Source organism: Balaenoptera physalus (assembly GCF_965194825.1).
Source record: "Balaenoptera physalus genome assembly, chromosome: 3".
Classification (NCBI taxonomy): Eukaryota; Metazoa; Chordata; class Mammalia; order Artiodactyla; family Balaenopteridae; genus Balaenoptera; species Balaenoptera physalus.
In genome coordinates this window covers 36,444,397-36,471,762 of record NC_138890.1, presented here as the reverse complement: position 1 = coordinate 36,471,762, position 27,366 = coordinate 36,444,397, and the positions used below count along the sequence as shown (strand labels likewise).

The 27,366-nt window shown below is 36.4% G+C and overlaps 1 protein-coding gene and 1 long non-coding RNA gene across 7 annotated transcripts in view; one reads left to right on the top strand and one right to left on the bottom strand.

Annotated features, from left to right (window-relative positions):
* Positions 1–27,366, top strand: part of LOC309658266 — a 588,006-nt gene that overhangs the window by 455,001 nt on the left and 105,639 nt on the right. The window lies entirely within an intron of this gene.
* GABRB2 (gamma-aminobutyric acid type A receptor subunit beta2) overlaps positions 1–27,366 on the bottom strand; it is a 296,376-nt gene that overhangs the window by 188,093 nt on the left and 80,917 nt on the right. For all 6 annotated transcript variants that reach the window (XM_082456481.1, XM_082456482.1, XM_082456484.1 and 3 more), the window contains one exon: positions 5,962–6,182. In XM_082456481.1, the coding sequence (XP_082312607.1) occupies positions 5,962–6,182 (221 nt within the window). The remainder of the gene's footprint in view (positions 1–5,961; positions 6,183–27,366) is intronic.

Here is a 27,366-nt window from a genome sequence, read left to right as displayed (position 1 = left end):
GCATATGCCGTCCAATTGGGATTCAGATTCTAAATGTTAATTAAAAATATACATTTTTGCATTCACAAAAGGGTGCCATCAGTTGATAATTCAGGTTTTCTTAAATACCTGAATGCAATGATTTTGTTTTTGCCTTCTTAATTAATCAGAAGATATTTTTCAAGAAGATAACTACAATTGCTAAAGCGCTGCAATATCACGTTAAATACCGCTGTATGCATGATGAGGTGGAAGTCCTAGATTAGCAAAATCACAGGTATTGAGATTTGGGGAGTGATAATAAAATTTAGAAATAATTTAAATGAATAATTATAAGAACTACTAAATGTTAGAATGCAGCTCTCCTAATTCTCTGATCAGTGTAGTTATTCACTAGCTTTCTGAAATCTAATAAATATCTCCTATTTTAAGTAATTATCAGTCTAAATTATACCTATGTAACATTCTTTATGATGCCATGTCAACACCAGATTAAACCTGATTTTTATTGGCTAGTGCTTTAGTTGAATTCATCCGCAGAAATCCTGTACTTTCTATGCCATTTTTCCTTGAAGTGTTCTGAAAATAATTTGATTGGGCCAATTTTATTTTGGAATAAAATACAGATAATCTGTTTGGAATATGTGCTTTATAAATTGCTAGGGATTCTTCTGCCTAGTCAATGAGAAGTCTGTTGTCACCACTTCTACAGCTGGATTCATCCCAAGAAAATATTCTTCCCTACCTCCAGCTATATCTCCTAACAGAAATATCTAAATAGTATCATAAAAGAAAGCAAGTACTTTATTTTATGATCACATTGGTATAACTGAGTTATCAACTAGCCAAGAGTGAAGTTAAGAATCTATATTTAAGGATTTTATTACTCTTTAGCCAAAAACTATAAACTTAAACTTGAAAAATAACATTATTCATCACTTTTCTTAATTATTCCTGCAGATCTTTAAACAAGGTTGAGAAAATAGATGCATGATAAGACGTGATGAGAATAAGAGGAAAGGCCTGGTTTAAAAGAAACTATATAATACCTGATTAAATGAAAATTACTGAGTGCATGCTACAAATGAGGTACTGGGTTTGGGGCTACAGGGCAGCTTCTAAAGGCTGTCATGGCCACTTGGGTCTCAAGCCAGGCATCTAGTTTCTGTCCTCTTCATCTCAGCCTGCCAATGCAATGGCTGGAGATACCTGGCTCCACTGCAGGTTTCAATCCTCCTAGTATTTTAGTAGTCCCCTTTTTCATTTTAGACATGCCCGACCTAGACCTTTCCCACTCTCTTCAACAGACTTGCTCACTCCTGCTCCTCTTGTTCTTTTTGTTCTAGACAAAGGAGTATCTTTACAGAATCATGAAAAGATACTTGGGGTAAAATTCTACAATATAAAACTACTGCCTTGATATCTAAACCTTTCTTTGTTCCAGCCTTCTGTTTATTTATCAAATATCCCCAGCATCCATCTATTTATCAAATATTAAGTAACACTGCACACTTACTATCTACCAATTACTACGCTACTTGAAATACATAATTTCACTTTCCAGTCTGATGTAAGTTTATAAAATTTTTTACATTCACTGATCTCATTTGATTCAGAAGATGATTGGGTTGTTAAAATGACATTATCTAATTTATCTCCCCCCCCCTTTTTATATATGAGGAAATTAAAACCTGAAGAAGATGCTTAAGGTTCAACAAGAGGTCAGTGACAAAAGTCCAAACGAAAATACAAGTTCCATTATCATAATACTTTGTTAAGGAAGTTGGTTGCATTGCCCAATTGTGTCCATTCATCTCTTTGCACAGCATCAGAACTCTATCCTTCTAAAATGATTATCAACCTGAAAAGTAATGGAATAACTGAGAGTAAGCTGCTAATCTGTGTTTTTGGCAATGGGGAAACAAAAATCCAAACAGAATGAAAACTTTCAAAACCTAGCCTATAACGGCAAAAACTGAAACATTTCCCATATTTCTAAATCTCAATCTCCATTTTCTGAACTTCCCAAGTTCATTTTCTCAACCACCTTAATGCAAGTTTGTCGATTAGCTGAGCGCTATCCTTAAAACTCATGCGATCCAAACACACTGTTTCAGCATGAGTGGACTCAGAGCTCCTGCTGTACAGTCAAAAGCAATGGGTACATCCTTGCAGGAGGATGATTTCACAAGGAGGTTATCCGAGCTTCAAGTGTAGAGCTATGACCATTCCTCCCTGGGTTATGGCTTAGCCTGGTTGTCTGTGGCTATGGATCCCACCCACTAAGTACGCATCCTCTGAGATGAGATGACCTCGTTTTCAGGCACAGCTACTAAAAGTACATGTCACATACAGGTAATTCTCTACCTCTAAGAGATCAGAAATACCATTCTTTGGCTTCAGACTTTTAAATCTTGAGTGCTATTTCTTAGATAATAGAACCAGAGATTCCTAGGCCCTTTTTTCTTTTCCAAATTTTATCATGGAAACTTTCAAACATACAGACAAGTTGAAAGAAGAGCATGACAAACACCTATGTACCCACCATGAAATTCAACAAGCATTAATATTTTGCATACTACTTTATCTTTAATATGTTTTAATACCTAAAAATTTCACTAAGAAAACTCTACAAAAGAGGCTTACTCAGATCCTCTGAATGACTTCCCCTCCAGCCCCCTCATTCCTGCCAATCTTTGTGCATCTCAACGGAAGAAGCATTTAAGTCCTTAAAAGAGTTTGCCTTGAACATGCATGACATTCGGCCCAGAGGACTTGTTCTACCTAATTTATTGGTCACTGCCTTATATTTAAAGTCTTCCTAGAACCAGCTTTCTATGTCTAGGTCTTCATGATTGGCTTTCAATTCTCCTTATTCCGACTGATGAACCTTGCCCTTACCAACTTCTTTGCAATGATCTTGTCTGTGCCCCAGGATTCCACACAGCAAAAATCATCCCTTAGTAAACTGGGAATGGTGTGACTCTCAGAACCTAAAGATGCATCTTCCATAGATGACTCAGGACTGCTGTTCTCTAGGGCTTTATTCTATCAATCAAGAACAAAGTCTGTATCTATGGATCTAATGCAAGCTGTTTCCATATCACTTTTCTTTACCTTCTTTTTATCCCTTGCATGCTCTCAGGTGATTTCTACTATTCTTTATTTCCATTTGCCAGTACCTAAGGAGTAGGACAGAATGATAATGAAGAGCAACATCTTTGTATTCAAACTATTATACTTTCCTGTGCAGTAGGTGTGTTAACTTGGTACACAAGTTCCTTAATTTCTTCATGTAAGACAGAAAAACCAACCAACCAGCCAATAGCGCCCAGTTTGTAGGAATAAAGTCAATTTTAAATGAGATAATATAAGCAATGCTCTAGCACAGTGACACGTACAGGCTAAGTCCATTAATGCGTACTAACTACTAATATTAATACTATTACTATTCTAAATACTGTTTGAATACAGCCACTATTGAACATAGAAACAAGATAAATTTCTTAGCAGACTATCAGTAACAGAGAATGACTGGGGTAGGAGAGTGGGTAAGTAGGAGGAGGAACTAAGTAGATCTGAATCAATCCAGCAGCAGCAATTTTAATTGAATTCCTTTTACTTTTATTGCAAATGAAACTTCTGCTGTTGAAAAGGAATATCTGGCCTGCACTAAACTTCAGCCGTGAAATAAACTGTTCTATTTATCAGTAAAAACTGGAATGGGATATTTACAAATTTCCTGAAAAACCTCTTATCAATTTCAAACTCAGGATTAACTACACAGCTGAGAGAACAGTCACAATCCATGAGTGTTCTTCGTCCAGGAGTGTTAATTTTACGCACGTCAGATGTGTTCAGGAACCTGCATATTTTGCCATTAGCCCTTATTGGAAGTGGGGCTGAGAGGGTGATGATTTACAGTAATAGTGTCCAGTTGGTCTTAATGACAAGAATGAACAGCCACCACCTTTTCTTGTCTGATTATTGGCTTAATGATTTAAAGAAGCCATATTTATCATCTATATCGGCCCTCTCTTGTCCCTCTCAAAGACGTCTGATTGTTGATTTTTTCCCACCCATCCAACTTTGCGTATGTACATTCAGAATTCATTGACCACCTTTACTGAGTTTATTTACAGTGTAGGTGCTTTGTCAGTGCTAGGTATAACAAAGAGAACACAACTGGTTCTCTGCTCTACATGTGGGTATCACCAAAAAAAGGAAAACACAATGTAATGTCTACATGATTGCTGTGAAGATTTGAGGGGCAAAATGTATCCAGTACTGGGTCTGATGCTTAGCCAAAACTTGCTACTTCCCAGGCCTCTCCCCGCTCATTCCCTGCCAGATGAGTAACTTATTATTTCTGTGCTTCTCTCTGCCTTCTTCAGGATTCTGACTTCTTTCTGTGCTTAACTCTTAAAACCTGTGAACTACAACCTCTTTGCATTCCTCCACTGCCCATGTGGTCACCATCTCATCAAGGTCTTTGTGATACCATATTTTCATTGCAGCCACTATTGAACATAGACACAAGCAATAAATTGTAGTGGATTCCAAGCAATAAGTTTAGCACAATGTATCTGCTAAGATAATTATTTCCATAAGTGCTTTCAAATTCCACCACTTTGGTGGAGTCTTTGCAGACACTGCCAGTCAACTTATTTTATCTTTCCGCTATTTCTCTTTTTCCCTAAGGCCTGTATGTGAGCAGTGCCTGTATCCAATTCATCTCTTTACTTCCAATGGCTGACACAGCGTACAAACATGCTCTCTCTCGGCCTCAGTCTCTCCCTCCCTTGACAAACAAATGCCATTTTCTCTACAAACAGGATAAACAAACAAAGAAGCTGGCTTATAAGGATCTAAGACAATGCACCAGTCAGGAACGATGAACGCAGCAGATAATGAAAATTAGATATAACAGATAAGAAAAGTGTGGGAGTGAGAGGCAACCTAGGGTAATGGTTAAGAGCTCTGGCTCTGAACTTAGAACAGGACTCAGATCCCATCTTCACTGTTTACCTTCTCTGTGATCTTAGACAAGTTACACCAGCCTTCATTTGAAATAAAGATCATAACAGTTTTAACTTATGAGGTTGTTATAAGTTATTATAACTGTAATAATACATGGAGCGTACTCACTAATGTCTGACCCCCTAAAAAGTGTTCAATAAATGAATAATAATATTATTATCATTATTATGATAAAGTCACCACATGTTTATGTAAAACAGAATATATCAGAGACAACTGAACACTTCAGAACAGAGAGTCTTCCCCAATAATGCAGAGGAATTCTTTACATTGCAATGTTTTCAGAGTAAGACAGATATCTTTTTTCTTCATCTTTTTTCCAGGGAACCATCTAATACAAAATAAACTTTAAAAGAAGAAACTGTCCTATTTCACAATTCATCCTCCAAAGAGCAGAGCATCACAATTCTTCTCTAGATAGAAAGGTACATTTAATAGTGTAAATTCATTATTAATAAACCTGAGATGATGGCTTTATTTATTTGCAAGTCTGATTGCTCCTTGGAGGTAAGAGGGCAAAAAAAAGCCTTCCTGTTCTCAGAGGACCAGACCCAGTTCATAGAGCTCAGGAACAATTTATGAAACAGAATATCTGCCACATTCGAACAAGTATTTGGCACTTGTAATTCTTTTCCACTTTAAAGAGACCCTGTGTCTAAGCTATTTTGATATTGTTTATCCCTCCTCCTTAAAGAAAGCAGCTTTAGAATCAGCAGCTGATATTGGAAGATAATTCAGAAAAACTTAGGCTTAGCTGGGGATAAGTCCCTTTGTAAACATGGAACACTAAGCTCTCAGATGTCTATTGACTAGGAGGTTTAACTGCTTATCAGCAGAATTAAAGGAGGACTAAGGAAAACAGCACAATATGCCCCTCCAAAAAAAAGAAGCAGTAACTACTGTGTTCAGGAAGAGTTCAATTTTGAACTGGACGCTACAGACCTGAGGCCGTAAAGGACCGTCCCATCTGGATGCAGGCGGATCATGCGGTTCTTGACAGTCACTCCGTGCACAAACGACTTCTTATCGTTCAGGAAGTAAGTATCGGGCACCCAGAGCTGGTCTGCCACTCTATTGTCCAGAGTCAAGTTTAAAGGTATTACATTATAGGACAGCCTCTTATCTCTCCAAGCTTGCTGGAAGTACATTGTCAAGGTATAATCCTGTGAAATTGAGAAGATAAAAGAAAAAAAAATGGTTATTTTGTACATAAATGGACTTGGGAGACAGGCAAACACTTCAGTATTCACAAGAAAATATACACAACCAAATACCAAAAACATATACTATTCGCATATAAGCAAATATTAATTTACTAAACCCATTCTTACTGAGCCCGTACTATGTGTCGGGCACCACAGTATATACAGAAGTGAAGGGAGCATATCCTTGTGAAATTTATCATACGTTATTCAGGAAGAAAGATGGTAAGAAATAATTATTTAATAATTAATTTGTCTTAAAGTGTGAATTTATCACACATTATTCAGGAAGAAAGATGGTAAGAAATAATTATTTAATAATTAATTTGTCTTATAGTGTGGTACCCAGGATTGTTTTGGGTGGAACATAAATACAATTGTAAAAAGTGGTTAATTTATTACAGTAGTCATTATAAGAGGTTATAATGAGAATCTCAATCTGTCTGATCAAAATGAGTTTCCTAGTGGAGGTGACATTTATACTGAGACTAATGTAGCTTCCCACCTATCTAAAAAATATTAGCTCAGTTAGTATTTCATGAGAATTTTAGGGATTCTGGGTCATCAGACTAGGCTCTTTCATTCTGAGAAACTGTGCGTTGTTATAAAGTGAGCACTGGCCTTGGAGTCCCAGGCTCCAGCATTTTCCAGCTATTTCTAGGAGTAAATTTACATAACTTCTTTTCACTTCAGTTCCTTAACTATAAATGGGCTTTTAACATATCCCTGATCTATCAGAGGATCATTATGACAATTAAATATATAACTCAAATGCAATCTGTAAACTACAAAAAGCTATAAATTATGAACAAAGTATTTACATACATATTGTGACATGTTTTCTCCATTAGAGGCCTACGGGTACAATGTAATTGCTCTTTCACCCTCATTTGAATGACTAAATGAAGGACCAAATATTCATTTGAAAAGGATAATTACCATTCTATTTTAGTATCAGTTCACAATGCCCTACTTGAGGGCTTTAAAAAAAAAACAAAACTAGAATTATGTATTAATCATCTCTGCAACCTGAGAGCCAGCACAGTCCTAGGGCACAAATAATAAATGAATGGATATCCAATATGGTATGCCTACTGGATTTCTGCACATACCTGCCTACTTTTGTGGATAAAATACACACTTCAGTCTCTGTGAAGTCCCTGAGTTTTTCCAACCCTCGCTGAGATTTATACATCTTAATTTGGCTATGCAATTTTAAAATACGACTTGCAAGATATTACCTGCTAAAAACATTAAACAGCTTCATAGGAAAAGTATAATCCTCTGGCAAAAAATCTAAATATTTTCCCTGGTTTCACAAATATACAAATTTTTATCTCATTCAGAAGTCAGTGTAGAGCTGACTTCTGAATGAGGAGCAAAGAATCAAACATCTATTCCAACAGAAGAATATTAATATCCTAAAGGTATATCAAAGAATTGTAGGTGAAATTTACTTGAGTGGATTACTTTAGTCAGTGCTCTGGGATGTTCTAGCACACTCTGCTTTTTTAAAGAATTAGTCTGAGGATCTCTAGCATAACATCCTGATTTATAATAAAAGCTAACTTGAAGACTTATGAATTATATAACTAGAGAACAGAAAATGGATCAGATACATTTTTTACATGTGTCTATGTTACAAACGGCCTAAAAACTTGGCCATAAATAAAATAGGCAATTTATATTGTGCTTGAGAAAACACACTTAGTGATTTCCGATTCTTGGAGATAAAATGGAAAATTCGATTATTATCTCCATTAGAAGATGAAGCTACATAAGCCCTCCTAAGAGTTAGAAGAGATAACACAGTTTGGAAGGTGCTGGAGTTTATCAGTCAGCTGAGATGTGTTTGGGCACAGGAAATTGTATTTTCTTTTGGGCTAAATAAATGGTAATATTGTGAGATCCAGAGTCATATGTTAACTCCTGTTATTTGTCAGCAAGTCAGTGCCTGCTAAGAAATGCTCCCAGACAGACCCTGGTGATTCTGCTAACTGTCACATCAATTTTCATTTCTTTTATTTTTAAATGACATATCATGACACTGTCAAGAAAGGAAGAGGTTCCTGAATCGAAATAAATGTTACTGAACATAAAAGGAAACAATGGTTCTGTGTTCTACCCTCTCTCCCAGACCCTCATGCCCCCAGGATAAATGCTTTGAACTTTTATGTAGAAAACATCTTTTACACCCATCCAACAAGCCTGCCTGCAGGAAGCTGCGTCACCGTTGGTTTATTCAAACTGAAAAAAAGCAAGTAAACCACTTCTGGGTGCTCCACAAGCCATGGCATCACCATGCAAGAAAGCAGTTAGAGAATCAAAACCAAAACCAATTGACGTTCAATGCTGAGCAAGATGGAGTAAGCCTACTACAGGCTCTCTCTCCTGCTAATCACAACTAACCATCCTGGAAAGAATAAAAAAGCCACTACCTAAGGACTGTGCAAAGTGAAAACTAATAGGCAGATTGGCAGAGAATCAAAATGTGAAGAAAACCCATTACAGTAGTGAGCTTCTTATTTATTTTTTCTCCCTCTTTTATCTTCTTAAAGTAACACACACTCACACAAACACAGCCAAAAGCAAAAATAAATGGAGAGATATACCAAGTTCCTGGATTTGAAAAGTGAGTATTGTTAAGATGTCAATTCTCCTCAAATTGATCTGTAGATAAAATTTAAAAATTTAATCCCAATCAATATCCAAAAGCAGGATTTTTGTAGATATGAACAAGCTGATCCTAAAGTTTATATGGCAAGCAAAGGAATGAGAATAAACAAAACAATTTAGAAAGGAAAGAACAAAACTGGAGGATTCACACTATCTAATTTCAAGACTCACTTGGAAACTACATTAAGACAGTATGATAGTGTAGTATTGATAGAAACGTAGATCAATAAAATAGTAGAACCTAAAAATAAACCCACACAAGTATGCTCAAAGATTTCTGACAAAGGTAGAAAGGTAGTAGATTTGAGAAAGCATAATATTTTCAGCAAATAGTGTGAAGTAACTGGAGCTTGCAAATGTAAATAAATAAGCAAACAAGTAAGCAAGATAGATGTCTAAGTTAGTGTGAGATCCACATATTCACTACTGTATATGTGAAATTTGTAAATGTGACACTCCCACATCCCAAAGGTAGGTGGTCTCCATACTTTAAAATTGTGCATAAGTAAATATGTTGAACAAGGCCCCCAAAATAAAACAAAACAAAAACACAACTGACCATTTCAAGTGCTGATGATGATGCAGAGCAGCTAAAACTCTTACACATTGCAGGTGGGAATACAAATAATCAGCCACTTGGAAAACAGCTGGACAATCTCTTACAAAGTTAACATACATTTGACATACAACCTAGCAATCCCACTCCTGTGTGCAAATGTTCAGGGCAGCTCCTGATACATGCAACATCATTAATGATTTTCAAAGAAAGTTAGGTCAAAGAAGGCAGATTCAAAAGAATACATATTATATGATTCCATTTACATGAAATTTTGGAAAACGTAAAACTATAGGAACAAAGAACAGATGAGCGCTTCTCTGGTATTTGAGGTGGTGGAGAAGTTGACTACAAAGGGACAGCATGAGGAATGATTTGGGGTAGTAGAACTGCTCTGCATCTAAACTGTAGTGGTGGTTACACAACTCTAGGCATTAGTTAACTCATAGGACTATACACCAAAATGAGTGCATTTTTCTGTATGTAAATTTAAAAAATAAATTTTAAAACTGCTTAAACAAAACGAACAAACAAAAAAACCCATGATCTCGAAGGTCAGACACACCCAGGTTCTTACCCCAGTACTCTCATGTCCATCTGTCATAACCTCGGTTGAGGTGAATGAGTCTCTGTTTCCAACTCAAATGAAGAAACTGAAGCTAATTAAGTTAGGAATTGGGGAAAACAAGAGCTGCTTTGACACCTGGAGGGGTTGGAGTACAGCGATGCTACAAAATAAGTCATCTCCATGCATCCCAGGGGACACGTGGCCCCAACAGGATGTGCTAATAAGATTACCACTAAATGGTTATAGTTTCACAATTCCCCATGTATACAATGAGGCAATTGGACTAGGTAGTTTCCAACTCCACCCCTAGGAATAAAATAATTCCATTCTAAGAAATGCTTTGCCACCCCTGTGTTCAAATGCACCTCGCCATTTCAAAATCTTCTAAACATCTAAAGTACTTTCGTAATTGTTTCTTGCTGTCTTTGTAATTCATTGCCAATACCAAGATTCAAACTCTTCCTGTTTCTTTGGTTTAGTGTTCTACAAAATACATGGTATGAAATAATTTGTGTACGTGTTTATTATCTTTTTTAACTTTATTATTTTGTGAACTTCCTATTCTTGCTCTATGAACACTTTTCTGTTTACCTTCTGTTACTGTATATTTGATAGGTGGATATCAATATACATTAAACATTTTATTATTTTGCTGTTTCCTTTTAAAGTTATTCTTATAATTAGTTTAACTTTATAGCTTAAAACAAACAAAAAAATATCAATAGTTCAGAGGGCTTCCGTATACTCTTCACACAGCCTCCTCTAAGATTAACATTTTGCATAATTATAGAACAATATCAAACTAGGATATTAACATTAATACCATTTACTAGACTACAGACCTTATTAGAATATCACCCGTTTATTCACTAATGTTCTTTTTCTGTTCCAGGATCCAATCCAAGATCCCACCATGTCTTTAGTTTTTCTGTTCCTAAGCATCCGTCAATCTGTGAGAGTTTCTCAGTCTTTCCTTGTCTTTGATGATGTAATGCTTTCGAAGAGTACTGGTCAGTTATCTTGTTGAATGTCTCTCAATTTGAGCTTGTCTGATGTGTTCATGATGAGACTGAGTTTATATAGTTTTGGCCAGAATATCACCAAAGAAACACTGTATCCATCATATAACGGGTATATCAATATGTGTTATTACTGGTGAGGATATTAATCTTGAACAGTTGGTTAATGTAGTATCTGCCCCGTTTCTCCACTGTGAAGTTACTATTTTCCTTTGTAATTGATAGATATCTTGGGGTAGGTACTTTAGAACTATGAAAGCAATAAGGTTATTAGGCTGACTTCTATAATCACTGTGTTTTTGGGTTTTGCATACTTTCCAAATTTCTATTTCTCTTCTTTCAACTCAACCTGAATCGACATATTCAGCCAGTTGACAATGCTTAACTATTAATAAGACAAACCAAAAGAAGTAAATACCAACATAAGCCATTTAGGGTGTTTTACCATCAAATAATGAGAAATATCTTCTTGAGGCTCATTCTCTCCACCTACTCCTTTCACAGATTAGTGGCATCATTCTGGCCACAGCGGGTGCCTGCTTCCAGTATAGACTTTCACTCTGGATGGTGCAGCATCTTACCCTGGTCTCAAGCCTGCCAGTTGCACTTGAGTGGTGTATATTCCCACCTGGACTTGCTTCAGATTTCTCCTACCTTCATTTATGTCTATGGTTTTCCATATGCTTTTTCTTCTCTGGAGACCATTTCCAAGCTTTCCCTTTTTTTTTTTTGTTTTTTTGCAATGCATGTTTATGTATATGGGAACAATTATAAATGTAATTATGTCATTTTCCCTATCTTTGTGGTTTTTTCCTATTTCTCTGTTTGGGGAGAAGATGGTGGTGTAGGGGATTGAGTTCACAGGTATTTGGTCTGCATCTGAGGACATAAAGACGCCTAACAGTTACTTTTTTAATGATCAGGGTTTACGGTTTATTTTCATCACTGATAATGTGTGGGTTGTTTAATTTGCTTTACTTATTGCAACTACATCTTCTAAGCTTTGAAAATTGCTGCTGCTGTCCTAGAATCGAGCTTTGGTGATTAATCTTGTTTCGTGGTCTTCCAGGTAACAATTTTGTCTCCAAAATTAGATATGTTCAGAGAAATATCTTCTCTCTCTGCTCAGGATTTATAATTTTGAAAGAAAATAAAAATTTTAGCTTCATCTTATTATCCCTTGCTGAAATAACAACTGAATCTAATATACTATCATGTGTTACTTTCCTTTAACTTACGCTAGATTGATTCTGAGCTAAGAATCTGAGCTTCTGGCTTTTGTAAGATAGGGCTAATGTATTTAAGGAAGTAAAACATGTAATTATAGGATTATATTATAGAAACTGTGAGTGCAAGTTTAATTTAAACAAAATGCAAGTTTCGTGTGAATAAAACTCCATGATAGTTTGTTCAAATAGCACATTTATAGCTTTATACTATCATTCTTTGCATAGCCTTTTAATTTGGGGCATGTTTAGAAAAGTCTTTCATTATTGTTGTTTGGCTTTTCCACTTTTAAAAAAGGTGACACAAGAGGACTGAATTCCAAAGATTAGGATGCCAAATTATTTCCCTAATTTAAAACTTCTGCTTTTACTCCCTCATGGGAGAAAAGACATTACATCTGATGCAGAAATTATCACCTAAATAAACACCATAGTAAGACAAAGTAAGCACATTCATAGTAATTACACAGTAAGCATATTCTCAACGCCATAAGCTGTTACCCCGTTGAGAACAAAGATTGTCCCTTACTCCTGTGTATATGACCAATACTGTGCATACTTTCTGGTAAATGGTAACAACTACCATTACCTGTGAAATGGTACAAATTTCCTTGCAAATACTTGGGAGTATGTACAGAGGTCTCTAATCTGTGCACACCCTTTGCTCTGATATTTACATTCCAAAGGATATTTGTAGAAAATAATTAAGCAGTACATTCTGACAGCTTTATCTCCAAATATTACCACAACTCTCTTACTTCTGTTTCCAATGCTAATAACCTAGTCTCAGACACCATTACTTGTTAAGTGACTATGATGCCACTGTAAACTGTCTCCTTGCTTCTGACCCTTTCCTCTCATGGTGGTAGAAACGAAAAGCAGATCACATGTCTACCTTGGTTAATTATCACCCAAAGGCTTTTCATTGCATTCAGAGTAAAACACAAACTTATGACTTTGGCCTTTAAGGTCCTATATGACCCGGACTCTGCACACCTCTTTGATCTTACCTACTACCTCTGCTCCTTCCTCACCTCACCAAGACCAACCACGCTAGCTTGTCTTCTCTTTTACAAATATTACAAGCTTTTTCAGCCTTAACTTTGTCCTAACTAGTGACTAACTGGAAAAACTGTGTCCGCAAGTGTGGTTGGCTCTTTCTTGGGACTCAGAGCTCAACTAAAATGTCAAATCTATTCAGTGGGACCTTCCCTGACCATCTTACTCCCAACCCCATCGGACCTTATCACATCCCCCATTTTTATTATGTTTATAGCATTTATCACTTTTTTTCAACTAATCATAATCATTTATTGGTTTACTTTTTTATTTTTCATTTCTCTCAACTAGAAGGTAAGTTCCATGAAAATATAAAGCTTTCCTAAACGTGTTCATCACTGTATCTCCATGCTTAAAAGAGAGCTTAGCACATAGTAGCAATAAAAATCTATACATTGAAAGATGTGAAAGAATAAATGTAAGACAATGCACATTTATTCCCCTAAAATATGTACTACTATATTAGCAATAAAATCAAAATTAATAAAGACCTAAATGTTCATCAGCATGAAACTGAGTAAATAAAACATAGTACTAATATATAGTGTAATATATGCAGGAATTAAAATACCATTGTAAAAATATTTATTGACATGAATAGGTATTCTCAACATACTATTAATATATTACTATATATTATTATTTTTAAAGAATACTGCAAAACAATAAGCACAACGTGATTCCATTTTGGAAACATACAGGTATATATTGGGGAAATGTGTCTAATAGCAAATATAAATATTAACAGTGGTATCTCTTTATGGCAAGATAAGTGATTTTCAATTGTTTTTGTTTTGTTCTATATATTTTTTGTTTTATAAATATAAATTATTTATGCAACAAAAATTATATAACCAATTCCTTGTTGAATTAAATTATAAATATAGAACCTAGCATTACAAATATGTCTTCACACTCTGCATATTTTAGAGGTCAGCATGAAGAAAAAGGAAATATACTCATAGTTACAAATAAATGAGAAACCCTAAGCCTTTCAGCTTGTTATTAACAAAGCACACTTCTCCTTTGTATTGACCAAAGGATATTGCCTAGAATCACATAAGAAGTAAGAGCTTTAAGTGGCCACCATTATTTCTTTTGAAAGTTCACATTTAAGCCGTCACTGAGAAGTAAAAATCCATCCCTATTTTTCTTTCTAACCACCGAAGATGGAGATCTCAGAATCTTCCTCTGGCACTAACTTCAGTCTTCTTCAATCTGTTAGGAAATTTCACTTTATTTCTAATGTAAAGCCTTCATATCTGTTTCTTATTTAATACTCAGTGGAGATGAACACACACACACCTGTTCACTCTAGCTTTAGCTTTAATAGCATCCTCTACACTGCACTGGAAGTTCAATTCCACAGATTCTTCTACAAAACCGTTCAAGGAGATGCCACTGTTTGTATAGTCCCAGCTCCTTATAAGGCTTTTCCCAGTCTGTTCTAGTCACGTCACCTCCTGGTATCTGTTTCCTTATCCACAGTGAATGAACTGAGATAGAGTGAGGATCCCTGTTTAAGAGCGTCAGGTGTTCTGGGATTCTGTCACTCCATTTAACTTCAACTAATCATCTTCCTGAGACTTTTGCTTGAACTGAATATTTCTGCATTCCAACAGACAATCTTTTACTTTCCATTCTGCTTATTATTTTTCCCCATGCCCCTCCTTTGCTGCTTGCCCCAATCATACCCATCCTCTAAGCATTCATGAGGACCTTTACCACTTCTCCCCATCACAGCCCATGTTCATCCTCTGACCCCTTTAATGTGGTGGTCTGTAGCATCCTAAGCATTGTTGAATTGAACTGCTACCTCTTGTAATGTTATTTAAAGGAGACAGGAAATCTCCCAACTAAACTGCACTGTTTTCTCTGAAGTCAGAAACCATGCCGTCATCTCTTTACAAGTGATCCAAGCATCTTGTCTTTAACACAATTGATCCTCCATGAATATTTATTCATGGGCACAATAAAGCTTCTTCTCACTTCTTCACTCTTCCTGCATGGGTTTCAAATTTTGATTCTTTAAACCTCTTTACTAATCACTATTCCTGAATCCCCCTAGAGATTTGTTCTCTCCACCCACTGGCATTTGAGAATGAGTTTTCATTCTATCCTTTTTCCGCATGTTTCAAACACCCTCAGAGCTACTGTTGTTCTTTCAGTTTTTCATAGCTGCCCTAGTTCTACTAGAAAAGTCCCCAGGGCTGGGGATGAGGATTTCTGAAGGACACAATTTATCTGTCCAAAGCAAAAAGAACTCAGAGAGAAGTGTGAATATTCCCACAAAGCCTAGCTCTTTAAAATGTTTTTCATCTTCCACATCTCAGCCCACAAATTGCTGATCCAATTATAGGTCATGGTAATATTTCCACATTCTCAACCTCATAAACTAGAATGTAATGGAGTAAAACTCAGCTCCCCCTTAACAGAAGCCATCACACCAGATGTTCAGTTGCAATATTTTGGAAGAAGCACATGGTAGCAGCTCTGACTAATTGCTAGAGACACATTTGGGACACGAGAGCTGCACCGAAGACCACCCATAAGGGAAATCCAAGTTCGGAAGTGATTCATTATTTTCTTGTATGTGAAACTACAACACACATGGTCAATGCAATAAGCTTTCCCACTATTTTTGCTTAGCCCATTTTGCATTTTATTACAGATTCACCTTCTCAGTTATAATGGGACTCAATCTAAGGATGGCTAAAAAATCAAGCAAGTATAACTCGTTATAACTGTCTCTTATGTTAATACATAATACCCTCATCAGGGGACTCGTTCACCCTGAGATAATCAACATTAAAAATACCCTTTGTATGTATGATTTGTTCCTCTCATTTTGTGCTTTTTAATTACTCTATAAGTTTATCTCAAATTGCTTTAGAGTATTTTGCATTCTAATTAGCCTGTCCCTTATATATACCTTATATCTACCTAACCTTGGCCCCGGGCTAAACCTTTTTACATGTATTATCTCATTAATCATCACAACAGCTCTGTAAGTTATGCACTAGTTCTCCAGGTACTAGCCGCTGTGAGACCTTCATGCTGCTTAACCTCCCTGAGACATCCTGCTCTGTAAAACAATGGAAATAATAGTTCCTAGTAATAAGTAAATTTACCCAAGGAAAGTAATTAGCAGAATGCCTGGCTCATAATAAGTGCTCTACAAACATTTGCCATTATGATGCTCATTATTCTCCTTACTGCCATTTTCCAGGTGACACATCTGAAACACAGAGAGGTCAGTGACTTTCCTAGGTCATTCAGTAAATAATTTTCTAGGTGTTGATTTGGCCAGGGGGCTCTCTGGTGATGGAGCCCATGTTCTTAGTACTGTATTGAGCTGCCTCTGGAATACTCACCTCCCTGTCAGTTTTGATTGACTCATCATTTCCCAATTGCATTTATTCTCCTTTACCCCCTCCAAAAAGCGAGGGAGAATATATACCTCAACTTAACTTTCTATCTACACAGCCATATTTACAGCAACAAAAAAAACTAGAACAATTTTGGGCATACATAAATTACAATATTTCTTGGTTGGTGGGGGGTGAATGTTGATTTTGAGAACTCTCTGGGATTTGATACTGAAGTTGTGCATACAGGCACATGCCCGTGTTCCGGAATACACATAAAGAGACCCAATTTTACACAAAAGGTATTTACATCAACCCACTTTGATCTCGCAGAATGATGAAAACATCTCTGGTTTTTGCAGGGTGTATACCTTACTACTGAGAAGTCCAAAGTAACCAGAGGGACTGTAGGGTAGAATGTGTAGTAATGCACTTATTCAGAAGTAATTCAATTGGAAAAATATTTCTAGCCAACTAAAACATGTTCAGCCTAAGCTGAGTATTTCATACCCACTTCAAGAGGTTTGTTCAACAGAATGGTGGCAATGATTACTTAACTCTTAGATTAAGCCACAAGAAATTCCATTTTTTGTGAGTTGAAAAATGTTTGAATTTTGACAGTTTTATATGGTTCAACCCAAATATATGGTAGCTAGTATAAGAGTAAAATTATTAAATTTATTTGTCTAAAATTAGTAATTCTAGGTTCTAAATAATTTGTAACATACACTCATACATACTAATTTTGAAGAAAAAGCTTATGATTTTTATAATTGCGTTTTTTAATGGTTCTGAAATTTGTGTTCAGAATAAAACTCAGATATAAACCATCAAAAAATGCAATTATAAAAATACTAAGGTTTTTGTTTTTCAAAATTAGTATGTGTAAGCATTCCCTTTTCGGTTTTTTGTCTTATCTTAGTGATTCCTAAAAAAAGCTACATTTATAGGAAAACTTAATACTAAAAGAAAATTACATTACTGTATAGCAGACACTACCCTAGAGTCCTTAATAAATTTTTGTCTCTTTCCCTTCCTACACTCACTCAAATTAATTGTTTTCAAATCTGTTAATAACTACATGATGCAATCAATTATACCTCTAAAAATCCTTTTTATTAGGAGTTAATTTTATACCTTTAGGCCCACCGTTATAAGAGTGATCTTCTTAGGATGTATCTAGTCTTAATATCTCTGACATCTGGGTGCGACTAACTAAAAGTTGGCTAGTGAAAAAAGTTGGCTATGTTGTTTTCTGCTATGCATTCAGAGAAGGCAAGGTGTCAAGGCACCAGTGGAGGGGGTCAGAGGGGACAATGGAAAGAACACTAAATTGGAAAGTAGGAGACATGATTGAGGGCTTCCTCCATTACTTATTATCTAATGGTCTCAGAGAAGTAGCTTAACCTCTCTACATTTCAGTTTTTGCTTCTGTGAAATGGGATTACCAATACTATACCTGAGAAGCATGTACCTTGTAATTTTACCCCAAGACACGCGTCAAACATGATATGTGAAAGCTCTCATTAATGTCTATATGTGGGAAGCAGCATAGCCTAATGTTTAAGCAGAAGGTTTCTGGATTCCAGAGAGTTGGTTGAAATTCCACCTCCACCACTTACTTCGTGTATAATCCTGGGCACATATTTCAATATCCCAAAGCTTGGGTCTCCTCAACTGTAAAATAATGATTACCTCACTGGCTGCTGGCAGAAATAAATGAAATAATATAAATCCAAACCCTGATGATCATAGCACTCAATAAGTAGGCAGTGCATACCATTAAAGCATTAATTTAAGAGTGTTGATTTTTATTAATTGTTCATGAAAAAGTTAAAGAAAAAGCCAACAGGAAAAATGATTGCATTTGCTAACTTTGCTCACAAAGATAAAAATTTACTATTATCCCCCAGTTTACAACCGAATGAATGAAAACTGTTATATGTAAACAAAATGGTACAAAATTATATCGGGGCTCTCTCAAGAAGGAAAAGCCCAGGACCTGATGGCTTCACTGGTGAGTTCTATCAAACATTTAAAGAAGAATTAACACTAATCCACCCCAAAATCTTCCAAATAATTGAAAAGGAAGGAACCTGATACCTGATACTAAAACCAGGGGGATTTATTCCTGGAATGCAAGAATGGTTCAACATAAGAAAATCAATCAATGCAATATAACACATTACCAAATGAGGGGGAAAAGCCATGTGATTATTTCAATTGATATAAAAAAGCATTATAGAAAATTCAACACTTTTTCATGATAAAAACACACAACAAACTAGGAATAGAAGGAAACTACCTCAATATAATAAAGGCCATATATGACAAGCCCACAGCTACCATTCTATTCAATGGTCAAAGCCTGATAGCTTTTCCTCTAAGATCAGGGACAAGACAAGAATGCCCACTTTCACTACTCCTATTCAACACAGTACTGGAAATCCTAGCCAGAAGAATTAGGCAAGAAAAAGAAATAAAAAGCATCCAAATTGGAAAGGAAGAAGTAAAATTATCTCTGTTCACAGAAAACATGATATTATATGTAGAAAATCCTAAAGATTCCAAACACACACAAACACAATAACTGTTAGAATAAATGAATTCAGCAAAGTTTCAGGATACAAAATCAAGACTCAAAAATCAGTTGTGTCTCTATACACTAAAAATGCACAATCCAAAAAGGAAATATAAAAAACAAAAACTCTGTTTACAATAGCATCAAAAAGAATAAATTATTTAGGAATAAACACAACAAAGGAGGCAAAAGACCTGTACTCTGAAAACTACAAAATGTTGCTGAAAGAAATTAAAGAAGCCACAAAAAATTGGGAAGACACCCTATGTTCATGGTTTGGAATGCTTAATACCGTTAAGTTACCTACAGTATTAATGCAATCCCGAGCAAAACCCAAACAGTGTCTTTTGTAGAAATAGAAAAACCCATCCTAAAATTCACAAGGAATCTCAACAGATCCTGAATAGCCAAAATAACCTTGAAAAAGTAGTATCAAGCAGATGGCCTCACACCTCCTAATTTAAAAATGTGTTACAAAGCTTCAGTAACATGAACAGTGTGGTACTGGCATAAAGACAGATACACAGACCAACGGAATAGAATGGAAAGTCGAGAAATAAACCCTTGTATATATGGAAAATTATCTTTAACAGGAGTGCCAAGACCACTCAATGGGAAAGGTATAGTAGTCTCTTCAACAAGCTATGCTGGAAAAAGTGGAGATCCACATGCAAAAGAATGAAGTTGGACCCTTATCTTACCCATATACCTAAAGTAACTCAAAATGTATTAAAGACCTAAATGTAAGACCTAAAACTGAAGAAAATATAGGTGAAAAGCTTCATGACATGGATTTGCCAATGATTTCTTGGACATGACATCAAAAGCATTGGCAACAGAAGCAAAAATATACAAATGGGACTACAGCAAACCTAAAATACTTTGTGCATCAAAGGACACAGTCACTAGAGTGAAAATACAACTTATGGAATGGGAGAAAATATTTGCAGATCATATATCTGACAAGGAGTTAATATACAGAAGATATAAAGAATTCCTACAACTCAGCAATAAATAAATAAATAACCAGACTGAAAAATGGGCAAAGGACTTAAATCGACATTTCTCCAAACATGACATACAAATGGCCAATAAGCATATAACAAGATTTGAAACATCACTAATCATTAGAGAATGCTAATCAAAACCACAATATATATCACCTCATATCCATTAGAATGGCAAAGAAAGGAAGGAAGGAAGGAAGGAAGAAAGAAAGAGAGAAAGAGAAAGAAAAGGAGAGAGAAAGAAAGGAGGGGGGAGGGAGGGAGGGAGGAAGGGAGGAAGGAAGGAAGAAAGAATAAAAAAGAAAGAAAGAAAGAAAGAAAAGGGAGGAGGGAGGGAGGAAAAAAGAAAGAAAGGAAGAAAATAACAAGCGTTGATGAGGATGTAGAGAAATTAGAACTCTCATACATTGTTGGTGCGAACACAAAATGAAGCAACTGCTATGAAAAACAATATGGTGGTTCTTCAAAACATTACAAATAGAATTACTATATGATCCAGCAATCTCACTTCTGGGTATATATCCAAAAGAATTGAAAGCAGGATCTCTAAGAGATATTTGCACACTCATTTTCATAACAACATTATTCACAATAGTCAAGAGGTGGTAGCAACCCAAATGTTCATTAGCAGGGGAGTGGTTAAACAAAATGTTGCATAAACAATGGATTATTTTTCAGCTTCAAGAGGGAAAAAAATTCGGGCACATGCTACAACATGGATGACCCTTGAGGCCATTATGCTAAGTAAAGTCACCTAATCCCAAACAGATTCTGCTCATGTGAGATATCTAAAATAGTCAAATCCATTGAGACAGAAAATAGAATGGTATTTACTAGGGGCTGGGAGGAGAAGGAAAGGTAGAGTTGTTTAATGGGTACAGAGTTTCAGTTTGCAAGATGAAAAGTGTCCTGGAGACTAGGGGCATAACAATACGAAAATACTTATTGCTACTGAACTGTACACTTAAAAAAGTATATTAGGGACACTTAATTAGCTAAGGTATTGTGTGTGGAAAATGAAGAATGATTTTGCAAAGAAATGATCACTTGCTGTATAATTTTGGATTTCTACATATTTATTTAGTAAACCTCATTTTTTTTTCACATCTTTATTGGAGTATAATTGCTTTACAATGTTGTGTTAGTTTCTGCTGTACAACAAAGTGAATCAGCTATATGTATACATACATCTTCATATCCCCTCCCTCTTGAGCCTCCCTCCCCCCATCCCTGTCCCACCTCTCTAGGTGGTCACAAAGCATCGAGTAGATCTCCCTGTGCTATGCAGCTGCTTCTCACTAGCCATCCATTTTACATTTGGTAGTGTAGATATGTCAAAGTTACTCTCTCACTTCATCCCAGCTTCCCTTTCCCCCAGCCCTGCGTCCTCAAGTCTGGTCTCTACCTCTGCGTCTTTATTCCTGCCCTGCCACTAGGTTCATCAGTACCGTTTTTCTAGATTCCATATATATGCGTTAGCATACGTATTTGTTTTTCTCTTTCTGACTTACTTCACTAACATGAGATGTTATAAAACATAAGAAAAGCTAGAACTATTCTTTGTCTCTCCTTTTGCACAGATGCACTAAGTAAAGAACTCAATATCACAAAGTCTCTGCTGCTACAGGGTACAGAGAGATTGGTTTGATCAAGTTAATCAGGAAAATCACATATATGTATAAAATCTCCAAGGGAAATTGCATATATGACTAACTGACATGACACCATTGTTATTTTTAAAAACTCACCTTGAATAACAGAAGTTACTTACACGTCACCATTCTATTTTCAAACGACATTCGTTGAGTGATCACTGCTGTAAATTTTGACTTTTTCCAGATGTGGTACATCTGATGGTGGTCTTGAAAATGATCTTTGAAATCAGTGCTATTAAGTTTTAAGAATCCATTTTCTGTCTATGGCACTCTGGCCAGTGGTGCACAGTATTATTAAGTACATCAAAATGAAATTATTTACAAGATGCTTCTTGTGTTTTTTGATACCCATGAAGTCTGCAACAATGGATCATTAATCTGCTATTTACAGAAGAACAACTTTGCAACAGATACCAAGGATCACGGAATAGACAAATATCTCACATAGATTTCAATAAGCATTTGTTATGGTTGACTGTAACACATACTACATCACATTATGTGTCCTTCTTTCAACCAAATGTGTCTTATGCATACTTGAAAGGGGTAGAGCTCATCCTATCTTATTTGACTATTTTTTTTCCTTCAATCTAAGAAGTGATTTTTATAGGAAAAGTGAAAAGTATGAGGAAACTGACACAGAGAGACAGGAAGTGCTAAGTAGACCCTTTTCAATACTTTATATGCTTATTTTTCTTCTACTCAGCATGGGATAGTCTCATTCTCTCTGAAGCAGCAGCCTCTGAAGAGATCTGACAGTATTAACAAAAAAGGACATTTTAAAGTAAGTACGTATCACTGCTTTCATACTTTTGACAAGCTTGTAGAAGCTGAGAAGAAGGCCAATATGCCGACCCAGGCTGGAGCAAAGAGAATATGCTTAGCCAAGGCTTCCAAGAGAATACCTGATGTGTTGAGATGAAACAGAAATGCATATGATCACTTTTGGAGGCAAAGCCAATTTTTAAAAAAATTTGAGATGAAAGTGACATTGGGCACAGAGCTTTACCACTGCCTCTGTCTGCATCAGATATTCTTAATATCCACTGAATGCACCAACAGTCTGGCATTTCTGGGGCTGGGGTGGCATCCCCTTCCTTTGTGAGTATAATCACCCACCACATAGCTGCCTTCGGTGAGTGTAGAGCCAGCACTTGACAAGCCTTTTTAAATTGTAGGCCCTGACACCCCTGTTAGTCTTGGCCCTGCATGATGTACAGGCACACCTCTCAGGAGCCTTGAAAAATGGTGTTTATTGGTTTTTATTATCATAAAACTCATTATAGAAAATTTGGACACTATATAAAGATAGGATGAAGAAAATTTAAATAGCTCAAAATATCACTATCCAGAGTAACCATGAACACATTAGACCTTTTAGGCAATTTTTTCAATGCGGTGCTCTCAGTATTACAAAGTTAGGATCTTATCCTACATGGGCGCACACACACACACTTCTTTTTTTTTTTCACTATTTTATTTAGTTATTTATTTATTTTACCATCTGTATTGGAGTATAATTGCTTTACAATGGTATGTTTGTTTCTGCTGTGTAACAAAGTGAATCAGCTATACATACACATATATCCCCATATCTCCTCCTTCTTGCGTCTCCCTCCCACCCTCCCTATCCCACCGCTCTAGGTGGTCACAAAGCACTGAGCTTATCTCCTTGTGCTATGCAGCTGCTTCCCCCTAGCTATCTATTTTACATTCGGTAGTGTATATATGTCCATGCCACTCTCTCACTTCGTCCCAGCTTACCCTTCCCCCACCCCGTGTCCTCAAGTCCATTCTCTATGTCATGCACACTTCTTAATCCTTGTATTTTATAAAGCCAAGCCTGAGACTATTCTTCCCAGCCCTCCCCACCCCCTCTCTCCTCATCTTTTTGAGGCCATCAAATGCAAGCCTGTATAGCATGTCACTTTTAGACCACAGTGGCCCTCTCTCTTCTCTTTCCTGACCCTGGGGAATGAAAGAGCCCCAAAATGGAAAGAAACCAAGTCTCTGAGTCACAGCGTAAATGAAAGCTGCCTGTTAAAAAGGGAACAACTTCACTGGTTTGGTCAATGAGTGAGAAATGAACCTCTACTGTGTTACGTCACAGAAACTTGGAGGTTGATTATAGAAGCTGGTGTTAGCCTAATGCTGCAGAGATGAATAAATTCACCAGATGTTTACCTATTAAATTCATAGGTCATGACAGAACAGGAGTTTCAATGACTGGATTACTAACTTCCTGTGCAGTCTCCAACAAGAGGAGGCCTGCAGTCTCCTCTGCAAACTGGAAAGAATGATGCCTATCTTGCAAGGCTATTGTTAAGAATGAAAGAGCACGTCTAAGTGTGTCTGTGCCCTGTACAAAGTCAGTGTTCCGTATTGACAGTTATTATTTAAACAAGCAGATAAAACAAATGATAACTGTTCTTAAAAGGATGCCTATTGTTTTTCCTGTATCAAACTAAAAAATAGATATTTTCATTTTCTCATTATTTAGTATATCATGCTGCACCTACTTCTCAAGAGGATTTGAGTTGACCGAGTCAAAAACACGTTTGCCAGGAAACAGTGTTGAAGCAAATTAGATACAATAGAAGTGTTAAACATGGTCAACTTTGGACCATTAGTACCCTTCTTAAAATTTATAAAGTGCTACTGGTATTCGTTAAGAAATGCATAAACGTTTACAGTGTGATGGGGAATGTAATAATGCTTCTCATTTTAGTATATTTGAAATGATGGGAAAACATTCTGTCACTAAGCTAAAGGGTTATCAATTTGGGTTTTTAAATCAACAATAAATTTATACTTCCAGTCTTGCCTAACAGGAGATAAATGACAGAGGAAAAACAAATATGAAACAGCATATACATACATAATTACATAAATATACACCTCTTTAGGCAACAAATGCGTTTAACTGAATACTTGGTCACCTATCATGTATTAAGTGCTAAGGCCAAGTATAATATACAAGCCCAGTTTTCAAGTACAGTATTTCATGTACTAAATCTAGTTTCCCCTGAAAACATAGACAAAGGCAATGAGGGGAACAGAATCACATATTAAATATGGTCATACTAGTGAAGAAGCCTACTGGCAGAGTCATAGTGAGGATAAGAGTTAATGTACATAAAGGCTTTGGCACAGAATAGGAGTAAGTCTCCTTCTAATAACTACACTGACTTATTTCTGAAGGTAAAAGAAACTGCCATAGATATACCAGGGTCCTATGGGAAACTGAGTTACTCTACAGCAAAAGAAATGTCTGACTTCACCAACATGAATATATAAATGGCAATTAAAAATATGTGATGCACTCTTATACATGGCACAAAGATCATTCAGAATAGGCCTGTTCTCTGCATCTTTTTTTCTGTGAAAAGAAATATATCTTACCTCACTGAAAGCAGAAGCACGTTAATAATGTACAATTAATTCCATCCCCAAACCTGGTATGGACCATGGTTAGCTTTAATCCATTCAAGGAACTTTAATAATAAAAATGTGGTACTAGTCTTATTTGTACATTTTGACCCCGTGCATTTTGATGGCAGAGCTATCCACGTGCTTTCAGTGCCTAATTCCGAACCAAAAATCAATAGTCTGAAACTAGAATGACTTAGACATTCATCTTTCCCAGACTCCAGGGTAAATGATCCAAAAGGCAGCAATGGTCCTGAATCCCCACATCATTACAGGGAGTCCAATTCTTGGAACTGGGAGGCCCTTTGGAGTGCAGTCTTCTAAATTTACAAAGAGAAAAATGAAATCCCGAAACTTGTAATTCTTCCCACGGCCATATAACCACTTAAGGGCTGGGTGGAGACAGATCCCAAGGTGCCGTACCATGCTATCCTGTACTCTCTCCCCATTCTCAGCTTCATCATGAATAGTAAGCTTTGCTGCTTTCAAACCTTCTCATTCAACATTAAAATACCTTCTGAGGATGTGAGCAGGAAGGTGGCAAAGGAAACGTCCTTCACAATGTGTGCATTTGTGCCTGGGTTTCAGAGATTTAGAAAATGAAACTATATGCTTTCTACAAAAAAAAGACCTGCCAAAACTCTTCAGCTACATCTATCCATGTACTGTTCCTGTCTTCTTTTGGTTCCACATAGTAGGGTTGGTTCCTGATTGAAAGACAGAATTTTAGGTGACTTTACAGCAAGATAGTTACTGTGACAGTTTTCAAAGTCCAACACCATTTCTTCTCACTTTAATTCTTCTTTCTCAAGCGTGGCTCAGGGGCTGTCTCATGGCAGAAAGCAGAATCTTTAATGTATGTTAATACTGAAGCTGCCTTCTCTATGCAAATTAAGTCAATCTTCGAGCCCCTGACAAGTCTATCTAGATCACAGTAACCTCCCCCTCTATAGTGTTGAGCCAACATCCTATCCTTAAAAATAGGTGGTGCCCCAGAGGCATAGGCATGATCATATTACTTCTTTTAAAGCACATACTTTATAGATCTATATGTGATAAACATTCAAAGATACCTCCTCTGGCATACAAGCCCTTTGATGAAATATGCCCTATTGAACACAGAAGTTCGAGAAGATTATTTTATTTTGAGTTGGGTATTTTGCTCCATATTTAATTGCCACTTACAAAGGCTGAAAAGTAGACAGCAACCATTCTGTTTGACTTTAGAATCTCTAGACTTTCGTAGAATATTTCCTACTTGACTGTGCTAGGAATTTTCACATATACCATCAGCCTAGCCAAAATGTATTCTACACAACAATAGTTCCACTAAGATGTTTCTCAAGAAAAGTGTGCCATGGTCAAATGTATTAGGAAAACTCGCCTGCACCCCCCTCCGCCACTCCCTCACAGGGTGAGGCAGGGATTCCGGTGCTGGGAGCCCAGTTAGAAGAAGTGATACATTTCCTCACTGCCCTCCTGCTCTTTTTGTGAACAACATGCGTTTTCCAAGAAGTTAAGTGAAACTAAGGATCCAGTTGGTGGCCACTGAACAGAGTGAAGAGGGAACAGCAAGTGCACAGTCTCTAAACTGGAAAAGAATTTAATGTGGTTGAGGACCTGAAAGATGTCCAGTGTAGCTGAAGTACAGAGAACTGGAGGGACTAAGGGGACAGCAGAGGCCATGATATGTTTTTTTTCCTTTTTCTCTTTTTGTGAGTGTGTATGTGTATGCTTCTTTGTGTGATTCTGTCTGTATAGTTTCGCTTTTACTATTTTTCCTAGGGTTCTGTCTCTCCGTTTTTGTTTTTGTTTTTGTTTTTTAGTATAGTTTTTAGCACTTGTTATAATTGGTGGGTTTGTTTTTTGGTTTGGTTGCTCTCTTCTTTCTTACTTTCTTTTTTTCTAATTACTTTTTGTTTTTAATAGTTTTTTTTATTCTTTATTTTAGTAACTTCATTTCTTCATTTTTTTCTTTCTTTCCTTCTTTTTTTCTCCCTT